The following is a 22,476-nucleotide window of genomic DNA, read 5'->3' on the forward strand; positions in this document are numbered from 1 at the left end:
TAATAGTACTTGTGAGATTCTAGCTTTTTTTGTGGGTGCTCTAGGTATAATATGTTAAAAACCCACAAGTACTATTGCCATCTCTGTTATATTCGTGAGGAAATTAAGGCTCAGAGTTGCAAAAATATGTAGATAATAATAATAAGTAGTGAATACGAGACTCAACCCCATAGTCGTCTGGCTCCAAACCCCTTTTGTTTGTTTTTTACTGCATTCAAAAAGTGGTTCTTGGAAAACTTCAAAAATGTGGACAGAGAAAAATATTTTCTGACTAACCTCTAACTGAAATTTAGCATTTTCTTCAATAAACCACTGTAGCAATACCTGTGACTGTTTCCAATAGATATCACAGATACTTCATGTAACTGGTTGTAGATAATTCAAAATAGTATTTACACTCAACACAAGTTAAATAGGAAGACTTTTGTTTTTAGTATTTTGGTAACTGTATTTAAAGTAATCGGTCTCCTTTTATAATCCTATGTATTTTATTTTATTTTATACATTTAAAAGGCAGTATTCTGAAATCCATAGGCTTCACCGAACTGCCAAAAAGAGTCCTGTATAAAAAAAAAATTTTTTTTTAAATTATCTTCTATAAGACACGTTTTAATAGACCACAGCTTCCATTTGCCACTGGGAATTGGAAGAATGGCTCTGCTTTTGAGAAGACACCAGAGAAAGAAAACCTGCAACAATAAACAATTTCAGAAGCAAAACACTTACAAGTTCTCAAAAATCAATACAAGAGTCTAGTCCTTAGATGACATTCAGAATCCATCCAAAAACACCAGGGGACCCCCAATTTGTACCATGAGTTAACTAACTCATAGGTAATCCCCCCAAAAGGAGTTAACTAAGACATCTAAAATAAAAAACAAGAGTGGCGCACTCTCTCTCCCCCCAGATCACACCTCCTGGAACCACCTTTCCAAGTGTACTTTCCTAAGCTCTAACGGCCCTTCGTGTGCTCTGTAACTTGTTTCTTTGTCTTTAATTTTTAGAAGTTTATGATGTGCCTTGGTGTGGATTTCTTTGGGTTTTTTCCTTGTTAGTTTCTTCCACTGCTCACTTTACTATCTCTGTAACTTTCTAAATAAACTTTATATTATAATTTGAGTTCCTGGCTCTGAATTCTTTATTTGCCAAACTCAAGAACTGAGGTCCAACTTCACTGGTAACAATTGGTGCTGTTTTACCACCAACATCACAGGTACAAACACATCAGGCCCCTGAACACCTCAAAAGATTTTTCTCTCCTTATAGAAGAAAAATTGTAAAGTAATTAGACCTATTTGATATGCTTAAATTACGCAGAAAGCTTTGACGACTAAGAAAATAATTAGGTTGTATTTGTATGTATATATTATTATTTATGGATGTTCTAGAGATTATATTAAAAACCAAGGGTCTACAAAGTCCTGATACAATGCTCACTTGTAATTCTTGTTATCTTAAAATGTTATGATATAGAAAAGCAAAATTCTCTGTCAAATGCATTATAAGATCTAAAACTGTGTCATAAAAAAAGAAAACTTATACACCTTCCCCAACCTTCTACCTGTTACCCACGCACTTCTTCTTAAGCACACATTAGGCTCTATAAATCCAAAGATGCCCTAAAACCATGTTTGCAATAAATTTCTTTACTGGGGAAATTAGCAACATGTAAGTGTACATTCACATTAAGGAACACAGAATTCCTTTTTGCTCTCCCATCTAACCTCTCCAAAAATCAGAAGTACCCAAATAAAGGCAAAGCTTTGATATAAACAACATTTTTTCTAATACTCTGATCATTCAAACTTGTAAATAAAATTCCTTTCATTCATAAAGCAACCAAAAAGGTAGCACATTTTTAAATAACTAAATAATCCTAACCCCCCCAACACACACACACAAATCAACTCCTGATGAAAATGTTCTCAGTCCAAATTTATATTACAAATGAGTAAATTTTATGACCAAAAACATGTCAACAGTATAGCACAGATCATGGGTCTAATATATGATATTCCAGATTTTCTTTTAATCCTTACTCATACCTCCCTAAAACCACATTATGTGAGCATTCATTTTGCATGACTACAAATAGTATTAAGAATTTTGTGCTGGGAAAAGTTAAAGGTATCACTTCTTCATACAGGAAATGTAAGGCAAAATTAATCATCAGTTCCTGTAACCACCAAGATGAAATCAGATACTGTGCTCTGGAGAAATCTTTAGAAACTGTATAGTGATTTTAAAGCAAATCACAATGCACACACTTCTATACACACATTCACACAAAGCAGTTTTACTCACAAACTCAAATATGAACTTTTTACTGTAATAAGTATTGTACTCAAATTTTATTTGTTGTTTGAATACACCGAGGAAAAAAAAAACAGTTTCCCACCCTGGAGGAAAACCCCTAAAGAATACACTTGTGTCTCGTCAACCAAGTCAAGATACCTTGAACACTAAAATGAGAGCTAAAAGTTTCCAGTCAATTCAGAGTACATTCTTGTTAACTATATCTCAGGAAATGTTATGAAGAAAAAAATTAAGAGTATGTATACCTCCCTCCCAATTTAGGAAATAAAACATTAACAATATGATTCTAGGCCCTTATATGTCCCTCAACAATATATTCCACCTCCCCACCCCAAGAGGTAAACAATACCTAAATTTGGTGTTTGTCATTCTCAGGCATTTATACAACAGTGATTGTTTGTAGAATGGATACCTCAGTCTTATTAGGTACATTTTAGAGAGAAAGATGCCATTATTAATCTTTGGCCCCATTCTAACCTTCATCAATCACCATAATTAACAGTTTTCATAGAAACATATCAGGTCAGCAAGTGTTTCTGACGAAACTTCACTTACTCTTCCCTCTCTTCCCCCCTCCCCTATTCAGTGCTCCAGAATTTTATTCATTAAATGAGTATGTATCTCTTTTTCAGCCTCCCTCTACTTAAGTGTTGACATTTTTGTCCCATTTTAACATTCATAATTCTGTAGTAAAAAGACTCTTCTATTTTAAGAGTCAGGAAACCAACATAAATCCTAGCTTCACTGTTTACTTGCCATAGGACCTTGGGTAAATCACTTCTTCCCAAGCCTCCATTTCCTCATGTACAGAATGGAAATAACAATGACCATGACAATGTCATACTGCCTTTCAATCATAAAGGTTTGTTGCTGGTGTAGAAGGAAATCATGTACACAAAAGGTCCCTGAAAACTAAAGTATACACAAATGTAAATCATAGAATTAAATGCTAGTTATTATAAAAATGCTTTTTAAAAAGTTAAAATGTGCCCAAATTAATTTTCTACAATTTATTTTTAACCTAATGCTTCTACTACAGAACTTAAAATTATTAACAATGTTGAAATAACCCTTTACTCTTTTTATAATGAAAAAATTCTACAATTAAATAATGTGCTCTAAATTCAACACTAATTCAAGATACTCACTTTAGAAACTCTGTAAAACCCTCCAAAAGAAAATATACATAAATCATGTTATTCAAGGTAATAAACACTATTGGACTGAATTGTGTTTTTTTCTTCTCTTCTTTGTTTTAAACAATTTAGAAAACTCTAAGGAATTACAGGATTTACTTAATGACTGTTGAGGGGATGAGTGCCCCACTCCCATCCCTACCCCATCAAAAGGGAAGAATACCACTTTGTCTTCCAGCTTGGGAAGAGGCATTATCTAGATGTGAAAAATATCTTGGCCCAAGTCAAAGTAAGGATAGTTCTCTTACAAGCCAAAGCAATGAAACATTTTTATGTTGTACAAAACGAAGTATAAAGACAGCCTTTTAAAAACCTTATGAAAAAAAAGGTTAAATAAAATATAACAATCTAAATCATTTTTTAAAACACAAACTCATGTGCCATAGGACTTTAGAATCTGAAAGGACCTTAGATAAAATCTATTTCAGCCCCTTCGTTTTATAGATAAAGAAACCAAAGTCAAGAAAACATAGACACTTTACTAAATAGAGAAAATGTAGTAACTGAGGGACTTTGCTCCTAAAGAAAATATTAGTATGATGCAAGCATTCTTTGAGGGCATTAAAAAACATTCTCTGCACAAAATGCTAACTGGAGACAGCAAATGTAACAATAAAGAAGGAAACTAAAAAACAAGGAAGGGAGAATAGAGAGGAGTTAAAGGAAGAGAAAGATATCCAACCCCAAAGGCTGGAAAATAACTAGCTATTAATCTGGTTTTAGTATCTCTACCCACAAGATATATATTAATTACAAAGGGAACAATTACTAATTGTTCAGTGGTTAACTACATTATCAGATTTTACATTATCAGCAATAGGAAAAATGTACATGCCCTCCGTAACATGATGTACTGGAGACTTTTCTTTTGTGCTATTTCTGCCAAAACTACACAATTTGATTCTAATGGAAAGAAAACATCAGATGGCCTGGCCACTGTGGCTCAGCGGCTAGAGTGTCAGCCCGCTTCCTGGTCAAGGGCATATACCTGGGTAGTAGATTGGTTCCCAGCCCGGTTGGGGCGCATGCAGGAAGCAACTCATCAATGTCTATGTCTATGTCTCTGTCTCTGTCTCTCTCTCTCTTTCTCACCCCCTATCTCACCCCACTTCTTCCATTCTCTAAAAATCAACGAAAAGAATGTCCTCCAGTGAGGATTAACAACAAGAAAAAAATTCAGACAACCCAAGTTGTGGGATATTTTTACAAATAACTTTAAGACTAAAAAGACAAGAAAAGTAATTGCAACATGCAATCCTGGAATGGATTCTGGACCAAAAATATTTTTTTTCTTTTGTTATAAAGGACATTACTGTAACAATTGGTAAAGTTTGGATTAAGTTAGATTATAGTTGAAAAATGTACTAAGGTTATATAAAAGGCTCTTTTTTGATATTCAAGAATTAAACACTAAAGCAGCATCACTTCCACAGCTTACTCTCAAAAGGTTCAGGGAAAAACATGCAGAGCATACTATGGAAGCACATGGGAGGGGCACCTAGTCCAATCTGGATATTCCCTCAGAAAGGCTTGTTGGAAATGAAGAGCCTTATTTACATCTAGAAAGAAGAGTAAGAGTTAGTCAGCTAAAAGGGCGTACTGGCTAAAGGATGACACAGCTTCAGAAGAGTCACCGATGTGTATTCACACAGACTGTGACTAAGTGTGATCACACTGCCTTTCTCCAGTACACTGCGTGAAAGACAGAATTACTAATAGGTATGGGGCAGGATTCTGGGAGCTGCCAGATGGGGAAGAGAAGCAGCCATCACAACAGGAGTGCTGAGAAATGGGTCACAGGGAGGCAGGAGGGAGGAAAAAGGGAGGAAAAGGAACACTTTCAGGGAAACTTCATTCCCTCTTCAATCCCAGCTCTCCTAGTCTTTTCAACTAAATGGAAAATGTTCCATGAACCTAACTATTTTTTAAAAAGAAAAAAAAAAAAAAAACTTGGCCCTGGCCAGATGTCCAATGGTTAGAGCGTCACCTTCCTGCTATGCCAAGGTTGCAGGGTCAGGGCACATACAAGAATCAACCAATGAATGTGTAAACAAGTGGAACAACAAAACGATGTTTCTCACTCTCTCTCTAAAATCAATTTTTTTTAAATGCTTTCAAAAGAAAAATTTAGGCAAAGACTTCATTATTAAGGTAGATAGATAAATATATTAATAAATAAGTTTACAAAATAAAATATGCTTGGGGGCGGCACGGTAATATATTCCTCTGGCATTTTGTAATCAGAAAATAGGGACTCAAGTCCCATCTGAGTCATAGTGTGGGATCTTGAGCAATTTATTTAAACTCTCGGCCTCACTGTCCCTATCTGTAAAAAAGATATAATTGTAAAGATCAAATAAGGCAATGCTCATAAAGATTTTACCATGGTGTCTAAGAAAATGCTCAATATACATTAGTCATTACTGATTCAAAATATTCTTCAGAGGTCTATGTTCCTTAGTAAAATAACAGAACTTGAAACCCTTAGTATTATAATTCAGTTACTATATATATATATATATATATATATATATATATATATATGATAGGAAAATGAATTGAAGTCCAACCACCTTATCAAAACACAAACTAAAGCCCTGGCCAGGTGGCTCAGTTGGTTGGCGCATAGTCCTATCCTATCCTCCCTTATCCATCCTCCCTCCCTTCCTCCCTCCCTAAAAATCAATAAAAACATATTATCAGGTGAGGATTTTTAAAAAGCACAAACTAAAGTCTACCTATACAAGCTCTATAATCACACTATTATAGCTTTTCACCTTAGAATTCTATTGAAATCAATTAATACAAACTCTAGGTTAAATAAGAAATTAGAATATGCCAGTTTCTACCCAGATACCAACTAGTTACCTGGGGATATTAAGTTTGGTGCCTTTTTCAATGTTAACTTGTATAAATATTTCAAAACTGCAACTTTAATTCACAACAAAAAAGTATAAATATTACAAAGTTTAAATCTATTAACATAATCCATTTTAGCATCATTCTGAATAAATAGCTATTGATGGGGATAAAAGTAAAGTCATTAAAGTAATTACTAGGATCCACTTTAATAGAATATTACAAGGGTTTCCATTAAAGAAAAAAAAAAGGAATGTGGGGTATTTTGTGACAGGCCACTAAGACAGCTGGAACAAAGCTGTTGGAGCAACAGCTGTGTACTATGTACTGTTTGTCTAAAACCACAAACTAAAGTAACCCATGTCAGACAACTTCATTTGACTAACCAGCAGAGTGAGTGAATGGCTCCTTCCTGAAACTGCTACAAAGAAATCTAACCAACTACATAATTTGCAATGATTTGAGAAAGGAGGAAAACTGAACAATACATGCCTGTGTCTTTAAATGTAAAATTAAAACTGAGAATCACAAGTCTATAACAGAAGTAAAAGTTTTCCACACTATTTTAACACTTGCTAAAATTATGACCATGGAACTAAAGAAATAACCCCCAAACCCAACATTTGATAAAGTCTGAATTATTAATTTGCAACTTCACCAATTCCTACTCCATTCTTAACTTTCAACTGAATGAAAAGTGCTTTACCATAAAATACTGCAGTGGTTAAGAAAATTTTAACATTAAGTAACTTGATAATTTAAAAGTAACTAATTCAAACCAAGTGGATGGCATGGAAATTCCATGCTAATATCTGAAAATAATAAATTTATATAGTACTCAATTAAACTACTATGACCATTCATGTAAATGTCTACACGTCATTAAATTATCAGATCTACACCTTTACTTTACATTTTTATTTCCATTTTTTTATTCCCCAAACCCACAAGTCCTTTCTAACCTTAAGTTCACTCCTTCCTCAGTTTAAAGTACCTGCATAAGATAAATTTCCCTACCTTACTTTAATTGACACATCTCCAGAGGCAAAAGGAACCAAATTACAAATTTAAGTCACATATCTTTTCCACAAGAATTCTGAAACTTAATGTTGCATTTATCACAAATCTTCCTTTGCAGTTTGACTTGATTACTTGCTTACTGCTCTTTCCCTTTCAGCTAACAAATTACTAACTGCTGTGATCAACCACGTCATCATTTAACTAAAAACAAGACATTAAGAGAGAACCCACTAGGAAATAAAACAAAAGTAATATATCATTAGACCTTACTATTTTAGGCTGGTTTACATTTCCTAAATCAGGATTTTCAGAGAGAGATTAAAATGGGACTATCTTCTCTAAAGACTATTTTGAATAAAACGGAATGCTATGGATCCAACTGCTAAAACTTTGAAAACTCAACATTCAAATGTGCACATGCCACATACACATAAACTTTTAATTAGAGAGAAATTATAAAATCCAGTTCTTTGTCCTCTTTAGTAACTAGCTGCTATGGAACCATAACAAATACAACTCCTCATTCCAAAGACCTTTTTTTTATTTCCTTTTTTTTTTTTTTTTTAATTTACTATGTCTTGTTCAAGACCTAACACTTGCCGGGCTGGCATGGCTCAGTGGTTGAACATCAGCCTATGAACCAGGGACACATGCCCAGGTTACGGGCTCGATCCCCAGTAGGGGGTTGCAGGAGGCAGCCAATCAATGATTCTCTCTCATCATTGATGTTTCTCTCTCTCTCCCTTCCTATCTGAAATCAATAAAAATATATGTATATATTTAAAAATAATAAAATATTTGAATAATACAATCAACAACTTCCATTTCAATAGATTTCTGTTAAACTTTACACCATATATGACATAAATAAATATTCATTCTTCTCTCATGTTCTTGGAATATTTACAAAAATCAATTAAAAGTTCTTAATTATCCAAAACATAGAGAATTTACAGGTCATATTCTTTGACAATAGCTTTGTAAAGCCAGAAATCTTTAAAAGAATCAATTCAATCCCTCACCAAGTTTAAATTACTCAAATTAAGAAGATATTCAAACTCAAATTAAAATTATATAAAAATTGATAAAAAGCACAAGACTTCTTATCAAAGAAAACAATGCAAAATCAGTTTTGTCATGCCTTTCTGAAAGTCATGAAGGATACTAGACTTTGTGATGATGGTAACAGAAGAAAAACATTCTGTCCTCTCTAGAATTCCTTTAAAATATATTTAAAAATATAAATTATAGCATATGTCTATAGCACTACAGTAAGAGATGGCAATCAATCTCATTTTTTTTAAAGGAGAAAGCAACAACAAAAGTTTATATATGAAATCATGAAATACTTCCACATACTATGCAATATAAAATAACCATACTTAAAATTACACTTACACACACACTCTCTCTGAAGGATTCCTTTTGCTTCTAGACCATTCCAAATTTTCCACCTACAACAAGAAAAGCCTTTACCTTGATCTGCATTTTACAGCTTAACATTCTCTATCTCTCTCTCTATCTCGATCTCCTCTCACCCATAACTCTCCCACTTGTCTCAGTGCAGAAAGCTTAGACTTGAAGGATTAATAAACTCGAAAACTATCCCTTTTAACCATCTCAAATTTATATCTCTCAGCCAAAAACCGAAATGTGGCTGATTGTCTTAGCAGATTTAACAGAATTTTACATCTGCTGAAATCCTGCTACTCCAAAAATCGAAGCTTCCTATATCAACTTGCAGTTTGGCATCAAAAAGAATAGAAATCTCAGTGGCCTGCAATAATTCTAAGGGATGACCAGTTCTTTACTTTCAACACCAAGAACAGCTAAGATTACCGGCCAGTGTGGCTCAGTGGTTGAGCACTGATCTATGAACCAGGAGGTCACAGTTTGATTCCTGGTCAGGGCACATGCCTGGGTTGCAGGCTTAATACCCAGTAGAGGGCATGCAGGAGAAAGCTGATCAATAATTCTCTCTCATCATTGATGTTTCTCTCTCCCTCCCTCTCCTTTCCTCTCTGAAACCAATAAAAATATATTTTTAAAAAGGAACAGCTAAGATAAATTTAAAAAAAAACATATTCTGACACATAAGAAAAAAAGATCAATAATACAGAAAGCAAATTTGACAAATTCTCCTAAAATGGATACTGTCTTTCCTTTTTCATTAGTTAATTTAAGCCAATATGGTATAAATACTTCAGAGAATCAATGCACAAGTAATGGGTATTTCACAAGATAATAGAGAAAATGAATACAAAAATGGAGAGGAAAACTTTCCCTGAGAGTGTTTCATTGTTTCCCAGGGAAAGTTAGTGAACAGAGAAAAACTTCTAGTTCCTTATTAATGTTTCCATTTCCAATGATAAGAGAAGGCTATAAGTATACAAGTAGAAAACCAGTTATTCCTGCAGAATAGAAACTTGAGACCAGCCAGGCAAAGGTAAAGCCACGAACGGTAAATAAAGTGGTACCTCCACTGTTTTAATACAATAATGTTGGGACCCAATAATTTTATATCCAGCCAAATAATTATTTAGCGTGTAAAAGTAAATACAGTCTTAGAAATCTTCTCAGTAAAACATACTTGAAAGTGTTCTCTGAATCACAATTCATTATAAAAACTAGCTGTTGATGAGGACTGCTTGAAAGCATGAAACCAGTTAGAATGATAGAATTGGCAAAAGCAAAAACCCTAAATGAGGAAGGGATTCATACTACTGAGTTGTTGTTTGTTTGTTTTTTACTATTATAATAACAAAATAAAATGCAAAAGACAAAAAAGCAATCTTTTAAAATAATTCAATCACACACTTTTAGTTGCTTTAAATAAGGACACAAAATTTATGAAAGAGCAAACATAACTGCTAAATTCCTCATTCTCTGTAACTGGAAACACTATTATTCTGATTTTCTAATTAAGTGTTTAAGACTATGAATAGTTTTAATAATTTATGAAGACCAGATCTTATTAGCATAACTGAGTAAAACAAACCCTGCTTATTACTATTACCCAAAGCAGCATCAGAGATCTTTGATCACTCATTCAAGGTGATATCAGCCAGGTTTCTCTCCTGTGGTTATGATTTCCCCTTAGTAACTAGTAATATTTTATGAGCAGATACTCTAGCTACTCAAACTTTCAGCCACTAGGGTTTTTGTTTTTGTTTTTTCATACATTTTTATTGATTTCAGAGAGGAAGGGAGGAGAAATAGAAACATCAATGATGAGAGATAATTACTGATCCGCTGCCTCCTGCACCCTTCTGGGGATCGAGCCCACAACCTGGGCATATGCCCTGACAGGGAATCAAACCATGACCTCCTGGTTCATAGGTCTATGCTCAACCACTGAGCCAGGCCAACTAGTCTCAGCCACTAGTTTTTACATCCGTTTATGATGCATACTGTTATAATTGCCAAATGACTTTCTAATTCCATTTCCTCTATGCTCATTAGTCAGAATTCTACCTTAAATTCCCTTCCTCCTTCATTTATCACTATGGAGTCATAGATCCTTACTTTATTTATGGGCAATAATCAATTACTATCATTATTTATTTTGATGCTGATATATTGTCCCAGAGTTAACCAATGGGAGTTCTTACAGATTGGCTGTATGTCTTTGACATTCCACCGTCATTTCATTTTTTAAGCACTTCTTACTTTATGGCACTACAAGATGCTCCAAGCTCATCTTCTATTTTTCCCTGCCTCAGCCCTGGGATCAGTCATTTCACCAAGTTTCCTCTTAGTAAAGATTGGTCCTCAGAAACCAAGGTCTGGCTCTATCTGTTTTCCCTGCTAATGGAGTGCCCATTGTTTCTAAGCCCTCGCAGCAGACAGAGTTGGCAAAAAAATATACAGATGTGTGTATGTATATCCACACACATCTATTTCTATATCTATCTACCCATGTACATTTTCAGCCATGAGTTCATGCTAACATCTTCAATTCCAATCAAACATCAGAGTTCATTCTAGGCCTCCCCCTTCCCACATTTATAATTCTTTCTCCAACAGTGACAAAATGTGGCTTCCATTTTCCAGAATTATATTTATTTATTTGCTTAATCCAAGTATAGAAAACTGTTTCAAAATTGCAAACCCATGCTTCTGTGACCAAAAAAAGAAAAGCCTTTAACTAGATAGGGTTCAAACCGTTTGTTTGGAGGAGGGATCTTGTTTTTGTTTGTTTTTTGTTTGTTTGTGTGTTTGTGTTTTTTTTTTTTGGTCCTCATCCTAAGGACATAGTCCAAATCCAGGTTCAAAAGTTACTTAGGCCGAAACCGGTTTGGCTCAGTGGATAGAGCGTCGGCCTGCGGACTCAAGGGTCCCGGGTTCGATTCCGGTCAAGGGCATGTACCTTGGTTGCGGGCACATCCCCAGTAGAGGGTGTGCAGGAGGCAGCTGATGGATGTTTCTCTCTCATCGATGTTTCTAGCTCTCTATCCCTCTCTCTTCCTCTCTGTAAAAAATCAATAAAATATATTTTTAAAAATGTAAATTTAAAAAAAAAAAAAGTTACTTAGTTGTCCCCCTGACACACACACTTCAGTGTGGGTATGTTGCTCATTTGAAAAAAGGTTTGGTTTGGTTCACTTGTTTCTGTATGTAGTCTACCTTAGGGTGTGTTTTTCTTCATCACTTGATTTTATTGGTGTTTGCTATTTATATACTGAATATGTAAACATGGTTCCAAAAGTCAGAAAGATATCCTCAGGAGGGTTGCCACTCCCATTCCCACCTACCTCCTATGGGTAACCAATCTCAGTAATTTCTCCTTCCTATACTGTTTTTGTCCCAATGAACAAATATATATGTATTTTATTTCCCCTCCTTTTTTACACAAAAGGTAGTATACTATACATACAGTAGATCCTTTTTTTCACTGAACAATATATCCTGGAAAGTACTCCACATCAGTTTATAGAGACTTTTCCCATTCTTTACATAGCAGCATATAATGTTCCACTGGGTGAATGTATCATATCTTACTCAGCCCCTCTCCTATCCTGTAGGTTGCTCATAATTATTTTTAATACAAACAATGCTGTGACCTCATGCATGTGTATTTTAATACTGTTGGAAGTGTATCTTCATGTAATTCCTAAATTTGGGGTGACTGAGTCAAAAGGTAAGCACACATATAGTCAAATCAAAATGTACCTTATGTCTCCTGATATAATGCACTGAGTAGAAACCATCATTTCTGTGTTATTCCTGCCTCCAAAATGCATAACCTGAATCGAACCATAAAGAACCAACCTCAAATTGAGGGAACTCTGCAAACAACTAACCTGTATTCTTCAAAAATATCAGTTATAAAACACAAAGACTAAAGAACTGTTCCAAATGTAAAGACATGGAAACAAAGTACTGTATAATCTGAGATTTTCTTTTGCTATAAAGGTCATCTGGGGGACATTTTGCAAAATTTGAAAAAAGATCTGCATATTTGATTAGCAATATATAATCTAGTTTCTGATTTTGGTTATATACTATGTTTATATAAGTAAATGTCCCTATTTTTAGGAAATCTGCATGGAGGTATTTAAAAATAACGGCATTGTCTTCAACTTACACTCTACTTATTCATAATAAAAGCTGTGTATATATAGAGAGGGAAGGATGAACAGATATGGTAAAATGTTAGCTTTGAGAAAATATGGGTAAAGTTTTTTTGTTTTTTTTTAAAGCAACACTGGGTGTGATTTTGACAGTTGTATGCCTATTTCTAGTACTGAACATTTGTTACTTGTAAACAAAGCTCTACCTAGGGGAAAAAAATCACCATATGAGGGAACAAGATAAGTTGGTTTGCAATATTAAGCTAATATATACAAACAACAAAAAGTTTTAATTAAAGTAAGACAATGCTATTTACTGCTATGTAACCAATAAACAATCACATTGCTTTCATAAATCACTAAAAATAAAACAAAATTTACAAGGTAACAAGAAACTCAGTCTAATTATATCCCCATTAGCACAATTTAACAACTTATATTTCTTTGCTTCTTTCAGAACCATACCAAAAATATGTGAATAAATATATAAATCTTTGTCTTTTTCATAAAAGCCTGAGAGACATTTCTCTTTGTAAAACAGAAATCAGAGGCCTACCAAGGACATTACTTTAAACTAAAATTCAATCCCAAACACAGACTCAGTGGCTCTACCCAAAGTAATTCAAGATCAAGGCCTTTCAAGAAGATTCAATGACTATTAACGCCACACTGTCTACGAATAGAGAGAAAGTCTTTTACTCTTTAGCACTTTTCAGGAAGGAGGGCACAGTAGAATACCGTACAGGTACTTCTATTTTTCCATACAAAAAGAAAAAGAAAAAAAATGTTCATGTAGTATCATCACAAAGTCTGTTTCAATTTTAAGAGATCAATTTTATTTTGAAAAAGGAACTTGTAATAAATTAAAAGAAAACAGTACTGGTTTTAAAAAAGTCTCTTTCTCTACCCTCCCCCACTTTTAAAGTTAGCCTGTATTTTCCTAGGTGAATTAAACAGACTACTTTCATTTCAAAACTTGGGAAAGACCCAGGACACTTCAACAACACTGATGGATTAAAAACACCTTCCCAGTAGTAGCTGCCTGTCAAAAGCAGGGTTCTTGAACTACTCAGCAGACATGTCCCCACTACACTCCTGCAACTTCTCCATCACAGGAGGACACACACACACACACAGATTAGAATAAGAAAAATCGTAGGTTAGAATTTCCTTGTTTCTCCTCTGACAAAAGTAGTCAACCTCTATTAAGAAGACAGTGTTGCACCCTAAACGGTTTGGCTCAGTGGATAGAGCGTCGGCTTGCAGATTCAAGGGTCCCAGGTTCAATTCTGGTCAAGGGCATGTACCTTGGTTGCGGGCACATCCCCAGTGGGGAGTGTGCAGGAAGCAGCTGATCGATGTTTCTAACTCTCTATCCCTCTCCCTTCTTCTCTGTAAAAAATCAATAAAATATATATTTTTTTAAAAACTAAGTTGTTAAAAAAAGAAGAAGAAGAAGAAGACAGTGTTGCCCTGGCCGGTGAAGCTCACTTGGTGTGCCAGAGAGGTTGCCGGTTTGAGGTTGCCAACTTGATTCCAGGTCAGGGCACAAGGGTTGCACACTCGTGTGTGTGTGTGTGTGTGTGTGTGTGTGTGTGTGTGTGTGTGTGTTGAGGGAGGAGGGAGGAGGGAGAAGACTGCCAACTGATGTTTCTCTCCTCTCCCTTGCTCTCTCTAAAATCAACAAAACATTTTTTTTTTTTAAAAAAAAAGGAAGAAGACAGTGTTCTTCCTTGAGTACCTAGCATTTGTATCTAGTAATTGCCAGCAGAATCACTTCAACTGTTACCAAAATGAGGAAATCTCTCCACCATGGGGAGAGATGTCTTATTTTTCAATGCTAAGAATTCATTTGTAAATTACTCTGAAAATGTAAAACAGTAATTGCACTCTAAAAATAAGTCTACAGTATGGTTTCAAATTCACAGATAAAAATAATTTTAAGTGATTTATAATTGCAGGATGTCTTCAAGATGTAGCAAGAGAACAGCAATCCGGGAATCTACACCTTCATACACGGATCAATTGAGAACACAAATACATGAGTCTTGAAGTCTCTTTTAGGATCTGTCCCAGGAAAGAGCCATGAAAAGCATTCAGTAAAAGACAAACTTTAGGTAAAAAGCAATGTCTGAGTCAGGTCCAGACTAACAGATTGTAAGACTAAAACTCAGTATATGAGAAATCAGCTACCCCCAACATAGCTCAAAATCTGACAAACTGCTGAATAAAAGGTTGCTAAACGAAGATCAGAAACTGGGAAATTCCTCTCTAATTCTGGAAAACATGTTTGGTCTCTTCTCAAAGTTGCTAGATTAGCATTAACTCAAAACCCCAATGACTCCTCCATTACTTCCCAAAATTAACCCCCAAGTAATAAAAAGAATTCCCCAACTCAAAATGGGATCAACATTTATCACCTAAATAACCACAAAAAGTGAGGAGGGGATTAGGAGGTTGGGTGGGAAGGGGGAGGAGAGGGTTGAAGACTTAAGAGACCAGATCATGTGTCAAGGAAAAATGAACAAATTACAAATTTTGTTTTGGAGGAACAAGATACAGAAGTAACAGCAAATAAAACCAGGTAACAATTATTTACTTACTCTGTAGATGGCACTGTGCTAAATGATTTGCATGTTTTATATCATTTTCTCCCAGAAGTCCTATAGGTACTACTGTTGGTTCCCTTTTCATATAGAGAAACAGGCTTGGAGAACCTAAGGATCTTGACCCAAAACACACAGCTAGTTAACTAAGAAAGGACCTTGAATTTGAAAGATGCAGAGATTTGTTCGACCAAACTCGATATTTAATGAAGAAACTGAAGCTTGAAAAGATGAGGGAGATTAAGATATCCCCCAGTTTTACCTGAGTAGGGAGGCCTAGAACCCAGATATTAAATGTTCTCTCCACTTCACTTTGTACAATGTTAAGATCATTTTTTGGCTGGAGTTTACTAACCATTTGGGTATTTTATTGACCAACAGAACCTAAAACTTTTTCCAAAAAACTATAAACAGCAGCCCTAGCTGGTTTGGGTCAGTGGATAGAGCGTTGGCCCGAGGACTGAAGAATACCAGGTTGATTCTGGTCAAGGCACATGCTGGGTTGCAGGCTCCATCCCCAGTAGAGGGCGTGCAGGAGGCACCGGGTCAATGATTCTCTCTCCCTCCCTCTCCCTGAAATCAATAAGAATATATTTAAAAAAAAAACAAAAACACAACTATCAACAACAGAAAGGTCACATACACACATATATTCTTAATAACATAAAATTTTACATTTTTACCACATTTATATTCATTTTTAAAGAGGAAAATGCACCTAAATTAAGTAATTATTGCCTTAATTTCCTAATTTTGCACCTCTTCATATGCCTAGAAAGCAACAAGTAAATCTAAAGTTAAAGTCAGGGCTAAAGGCAAAGTTGTTTTTAACTTCTCCACTCCAAAATTTATTATATTTTTTCTGCTCAAGATTATAAAAGAAAAAATATATATATTGAACCTTATTTAAAAAGTTTTTTAATCTCAGGAGTCTTAAAAGATAAATAAAACCAATTTATGCCATCCTGATCTCCTCCGAAGAGAACTGACTTCCGCTTGTTAAGATTATTATCCTTCCGCCGTCTCTTCTCCCTCCAATTACTACTGCCAGACAATCACAGCAGAATGAATTTTAATTTCCCAGGAGTCAGACAATAAATAGTAGCTCTATTAAGTAAAGATGATAGTCATGTTTGCTCCACAATCTATCAATAATCTTATGCCTGTAGCTTTACTGTGTACTAGACAGTTTTCTCGTCTCTTGACATATAGTAATTCATTTAATTTTTGCAAGAGTAATACTTCATACTTCCCATTTCCCCAATTTACAGAAGGGGAAACTGACATACAGACAGGTTAAGTAAAATTTGCCTAAGATTACACAGAGCTAACACTCTATCCAGGTGGCCCTGGCTGGAGTTGGTTAGAGCATCGTCCTGTATACCAAAAGGTGACAGGTTTGATTCTGGTAAGGCACATACACAGGTCAGAATGAAACTCTCTATCCTGGTGGCCTGGCTCCTGACTCTCCAGAAGGTCTCCTCAAAATCAGAAGCCATGTTTCTCCCTTTCACTGGCCCCAAGTCACCTGTCACACTCCCCTCCCTGACTGCCTCCTCTCTCAAAGCTAGCATGACTTCCCATACTCACACAAGACCTGTTCTCTCTCCCCACTATTAACCGTAAGTTGTACTTTTATCAAAGTACCAAGAGACTTTGCCCTGATTCTGGATTCCCTTTGCATTTAAATGTATTACAGAACTGTCCACAAACTTACATTAGCCATCATTAACCGAAGTACATACTACATGCCAGATACAATGCTAAGGTTCCCATAACTTAAAGAATGTGATCAGACCCGTTTTACTGAAGATAAAACTGAGGCTTGGAGAAGCTAAATACATATTTTGGCCATGTTCTCACAGTGAATAAGTAACATAGCAAGACCAGGCATTCAAGTCTATGACTCAAAGCGCACACTATTTCTCTATAAATGCATGTCTTCCTCAGGCATACATGGCTCCTCTATTTCTTTTATATCATCTAGAGCACCTAGGTATATTCCTATTCATAAAGGAGACATTGCTTTAACAAATGAATTCTAGAAAATCATTAGAAAGCCAGCAATTCCGCTTTCCTAATGGTTTCTAATACTATTTCCAAAAACAAAAGGTCCAATTCCTTAATTAAATAATTCACTTACATTCAGATTCAAATACATTCAGAACCCAGGACAGATTACTCTCACTCCAGGACAACTCCCACAACTGCCCCTCCCGCCCCATTAACTGCAGCCCCCAATTTCTTTGGGGGTTAGCTTATAAATTGTTCTGCTTTGCCACCAGTTACTGCAAGTCTCTCTCAGCCCTAGGGAAACGGCAACATGACGGCGTCCCTGATCCTGCAGCCTGCTCAACTTAAACCAGTCTCACCTCGTAAGTGTAATTTTTTAACCCACTAATGAGCAGACTGTAAATGCTCATTACATAAACATCTCCTCTTCCTGGATACAAAGGTTTCAGCAGCAGTCTTTAATACCCTGAAGTAGCATAACGTCAATTACTGCTCATTTAGTCAAGGTGAAAGGTAACAATCACATTCCTGTTTCAGTACTCTGTATGTTCACGCCACTATTGATAACAAACGGGTGAAACGTAAGCCAGAAATAAATATTTCACCAAAGAATCTTAACAGTGCTCCGTGATAGACCAAGAACATCTTTGTTACTTGTTATAACGGGGTACCTTCGTTCTCTCCCAGCTGAAGCCACACCTTTTAGGTTGACAAAAGCAGAGAGATAACTGGGTTTCTCTCTCTCTCTCTCTCTCTCTCTAATCCCCAAAAAAAGATCAGTCGAACCTCTCACCAGAGCAAATCGCAAGAATGAAGAATTCCACCTCCCTTTTCTTTCCCATCCCTTACTCTCCGCCTTCAGCCACCAGAGAGGGTTGGGGGTGGGGGAGACGGTGGCTGGAACGGACACGGAACGCTCCGCTCGACTCGGTCGGTCACCTCCTCGTCCGGCCCATCCCAAACTTCACCTTGGCACGGCCGGGAGGAGGAAGGCACCAGGAATTCCTAGGAAATGGTCTCACCCGTATCGAAGAACATTCTTAACTTCCTCGAAGCCACCATCTCCCTGGGGCATTATCCCACACTCCCACCCGGGCACCTTACCTACGGGAACACTGAAAAAGGAAAGCACACGCACACACACAAAGAGCAGCACACTCCGGCTCGGCGGGCGCGGAGGAGCCCGGAGACCACGCGGGACCACGGCCAAGTTGCCACCGCGATCGCACCCGACGGGGCAGGAGACGGCCGGGCAGCTGGGCACGCAACGCGCCGGGCTCCATCCAGCCCCGCGCCCGACGCCCGACGACGCCCCGGTCCTCCCGGCAGGAAGCCCGGCGCGGCGGCGCTGCCTCCCCGCAGGGCTCGGGCCCCTGCCGGAGCGATAAGGTGGATCGGCGCTTCCTACCCTCCCAGCTCCGCCCTCCCGGCCACATTCCTGAGAAGCCCGACTCCCGGGACGCGAGCAGGGCGCCGGGCACACAGGAGCGCAGCGCGGCGGCCGCGGGGTAGGAGCACAGGACCGGCCCCGCGTCCCCCCGCCCCCCACCCACCCCCGCCCGCGCGGCGCCTCCGGGGCGGGGTCGCGGCGGCCGCCCCGCCACAGGTACGAGAGCCCCTGCCCGCCAACCCCCCCGCCGCCCCCCGGGGGGCCCCGCTCCAGGCACCTGGATGAACTGGATGGTGAGCGCCGACTTGCCCACGCCGCCCCCGCCGACCACCACGAGCCGGTACTTCTCCTGGCCGGAGCCGTCCCGCCAGCCGGCCGCGGCCATGGGGACGCCGCCGAGCCCAGCCCGGCCACGCCGAGCCGCCGCCCGCCCTAGGCCCGGCTCCGGGGACGTGTGCGGCCGGCGGGCTGCGGGCGAGCGGGCGGGCGGGGGTCCCGGGCGCCCGGAGCTGCTGGAAAAGGCCGGGGCGGGCGGCAGCGCGGCGCCCCGGCTGGCCGAGTCCCGCCCGAGGCGCGGAGAAGCGGGGTGACCGCAGAGGCTGGGGGGCAGCAGCGACCGAGGGGCGCGCGAGTCCACACGTCTCCGCAGCGCCTGCCGAGCCAGCCTCCAGCGCCGCTACAAATGGCCGTCTGGGGGCCGGGCTGCTGGGCTGGTGCTGCATATGCATGAGGGGGCGGGGCGGGGGGGCGGGCGGGGCGGGGCCGCGCGAGATTCCGGAGCTGAGACCTCCACGGCTGCCCTTGTTGAGTGTGTGTATGCGCGTGAGCATGAGTGAGAGAGGGTGTCCAGTGGGAATGGGAAGAAGACAATAGATAGTATGTGACCATAATTCCATATGTCAGGGATTATATGGATGAAAAAAAAAAAAATACAGTATGTGAAGGCATGTGTGAAAAATAGAGCTGTTGTGATCTTAACTCAGTTTGTAGGAGAGTCAATATCCTGTTTGAAGAGTGCAGATGGTGACATGATTGAAGAACAGTATGTGTCAGCGATGGAGGATCAGAGCTGTGTCACAGGAATTGTGTGTGATGAACTTGTGGTGGTGACAGTGTGTGAGGACTGTGACCGAGACTGAGCGTGGGGAATCATAAGTCACAGTGATTGAGCGTGCTCGGGCAAGAGTGAATATGACAGATTTTGTGTGTGTCAGGAGAGTGTCTCAGTGTCTGTGTCTATGTGTGGGAAATATATAGTAATGTAGCTGAGGGGTATGGGTGTGAGAGATTAGTGTGTACTTATTTGCACACTACATACCAGGCACTGTGCTGGAGATCCTTTTCGTGAACAAAACAACGTCCCTGCCCTCGGGGAGCTTAGAGTTCAATGGGAGAGACCGCCAGGACAACAGGCAAAGTAACTACTAGGCACCGGTGGCATGTGCACCCATAGGAAAAGCACTCACCCCAGCGCTGGGTAATTAATCAGGGAAAGCGCCCTAAAAGACCTGAACACTAAATGATATAGGCAAACAAAAAATTGGAATAAAAGTATTCCAGGGAAAGGAAACCACATATGCAAAAGTCAGAGCTAGGAAGGTAAGAATTGTGTCACATGATTGTAAATGTATTGGGAGTTTGCATACCACTGATTGTGAATGGAAAGGGATTATCTTTTGTATTTGGCAGAATGTAGCAGGAATCACAGCTCGATGTAGAGGTGGTGTAAGTTAGTGGAGATGGGTTCTGGGGCCAGACTGGATTCGAACCCTGGCTCTTTCAATAATGGTGTGATCCTGGGAACTTATTTAACCTGTGTAAATAACAAGACTAAGACTACCTACCTTGAGGTGTTATGTGTGTTGTTGTTGTTGTTGTTTTTAATAAAAATCAAATGAGTTAATACAACAGCGTCTGACATTTTGGCATTTATGGCAGTTTTGGAACATGACTACAAGTTCGTTGGACATAACCTAGTGACTCTCTTGGAACCAGTAGAATGCAGCAGAAGAGATGCTGTTATCACTTCCAAGACTAGGTCAAAAGAGGCCATGCAGCTTCCACCTGTTCTCTTGGAATTCTTGCTCTAGGAGAAACACAGTCAGAAGTTTGGCTACCCTGAGACTGCCATGCTAGAGACGCCACAAGTAAACATGTCAGTCAAAGGGCCAGCTGAGCTCCTAGCTGATGGCCAGCATCAACTGCCAGCCATGTGAGACATCTTGGACACCCAGCTCTGCCCAGCCTTTGGACTGCAGCCCCTGCTGGCATTTGACTGACTGCAACTGCATGACAGATTCCAAGCAAGAGCCACCCAGGCTAGCCATTCCTGACCTACAAAGTCATGAGCAAAATAAAATAGTAAACTGTTGTACTTTTTAAAACTTTTTACTGTGGAATAATTTCTGTATATAAAGAATGAAGAACACCCATATACCTTTACCTAAATTCAACTATTGTGAGCATTTTACCTCTATTATTCTCCCCTCTCTATCGATTTTTCTCTTATTCTCCCTCTCTTTATAGATATGTATAACTCATAAAATGAATTTTGTAGCTACTTAAGGCTAAGTTACAGACATTATGGACCTTTACCCCTAAGTGCTTCAGTGTGTATATCCAAAGAATAGGGATATTATTTCACACAACCACAGTACATTTATCAACTTTAGTACATTTAACATTCATATGAAAACATTTGTATAATCTAACCCTTATATTCCAATTTTGTCAGTTGACTCAATAATGTGCTTTAGAACAGGATCCAGTCTAGAATCAGACCTTGCATTGGTTGTCAGATTTCTTTAGCTTTTTTTAAGTGTGGCACAAAAATGGTTGTTTTAAGATCTATTTTTTGAGGAAGTGGGAGGATATTTGTTACACAGCAGCTGTAGCCAGAAAAACCTCCATGACAGATATTACTATTAATGTGAAAAGGAGAAAAGGGAGAAAGAAAAGAAAGAGGAACCCATGTCAAAGAAAACCTGAGAAAGGGCCAGTTATGCTTCCCACAAATGCCTCTTAGTGTCTACCTAGGCCTGAAATTCCCCATTATTTTTCAGGATGAAGAAGATAACCAAAGAGTTGTCCTTACACTCCTTCCCTTCTAAAGTACAATCAAAATCTTTGTCTCCTTTCAAAAAGCTCTGGTAATCAGAAAAGCTTACCAAATATCAAAAATATCCAAAAGAAAGTTATTCCCTGGCGGGGGGGGGGGGGGGGATAGCGATACTAGCACAGCTATTTAGACTGGGGGAATCAAGCATAGGTCCTAAAACTATTACAGTGAGGTCCTCAGCATTCTGTGACTCAGCATGTGGCAGAGGAGCACTCAGGGGTACTGAGCCTGATGATAGTTTGACCAGGAAAAGAAAATGAGGAGCATCTATATATATTAAAGCCTAAGCTATAGTTCGACTGGTAGTTATGATGCGCACTGACCACCAGGGTGGTCAACGCATGGAATCGTGCACCAGTGGGGTCCCTTGGCCTGCAGGGATCAG

The 22,476-nt window shown here is 38.6% G+C and overlaps 1 protein-coding gene and 1 long non-coding RNA gene across 2 annotated transcripts in view; one reads left to right on the forward strand and one right to left on the reverse strand.

The window, feature by feature from the left end:
* Positions 1 to 15,183, forward strand: part of LOC114234925 (uncharacterized) — a 69,712-nt gene extending 54,529 nt beyond the window's left edge. Inside the window, exon 4 of the long non-coding RNA XR_003621106.2 lies at positions 14,926 to 15,183. This is a non-coding gene — a long non-coding RNA (uncharacterized LOC114234925). The remainder of the gene's footprint in view (positions 1 to 14,925) is intronic.
* Positions 1 to 19,654, reverse strand: part of RRAS2 (RAS related 2) — a 76,796-nt gene extending 57,142 nt beyond the window's left edge. Inside the window, exon 1 of the mRNA XM_054724623.1 lies at positions 19,251 to 19,654. Within this exon, the coding sequence (XP_054580598.1) occupies positions 19,251 to 19,358 (108 nt within the window). The 5' untranslated portion in view covers positions 19,359 to 19,654. The remainder of the gene's footprint in view (positions 1 to 19,250) is intronic.
* Positions 19,655 to 22,476: the final 2,822 nt, after the last annotated feature.

Source organism: Eptesicus fuscus, chromosome 13, assembly GCF_027574615.1.
Source record: "Eptesicus fuscus isolate TK198812 chromosome 13, DD_ASM_mEF_20220401, whole genome shotgun sequence".
Lineage (NCBI taxonomy): Eukaryota > Metazoa > Chordata > Mammalia > Chiroptera > Vespertilionidae > Eptesicus > Eptesicus fuscus.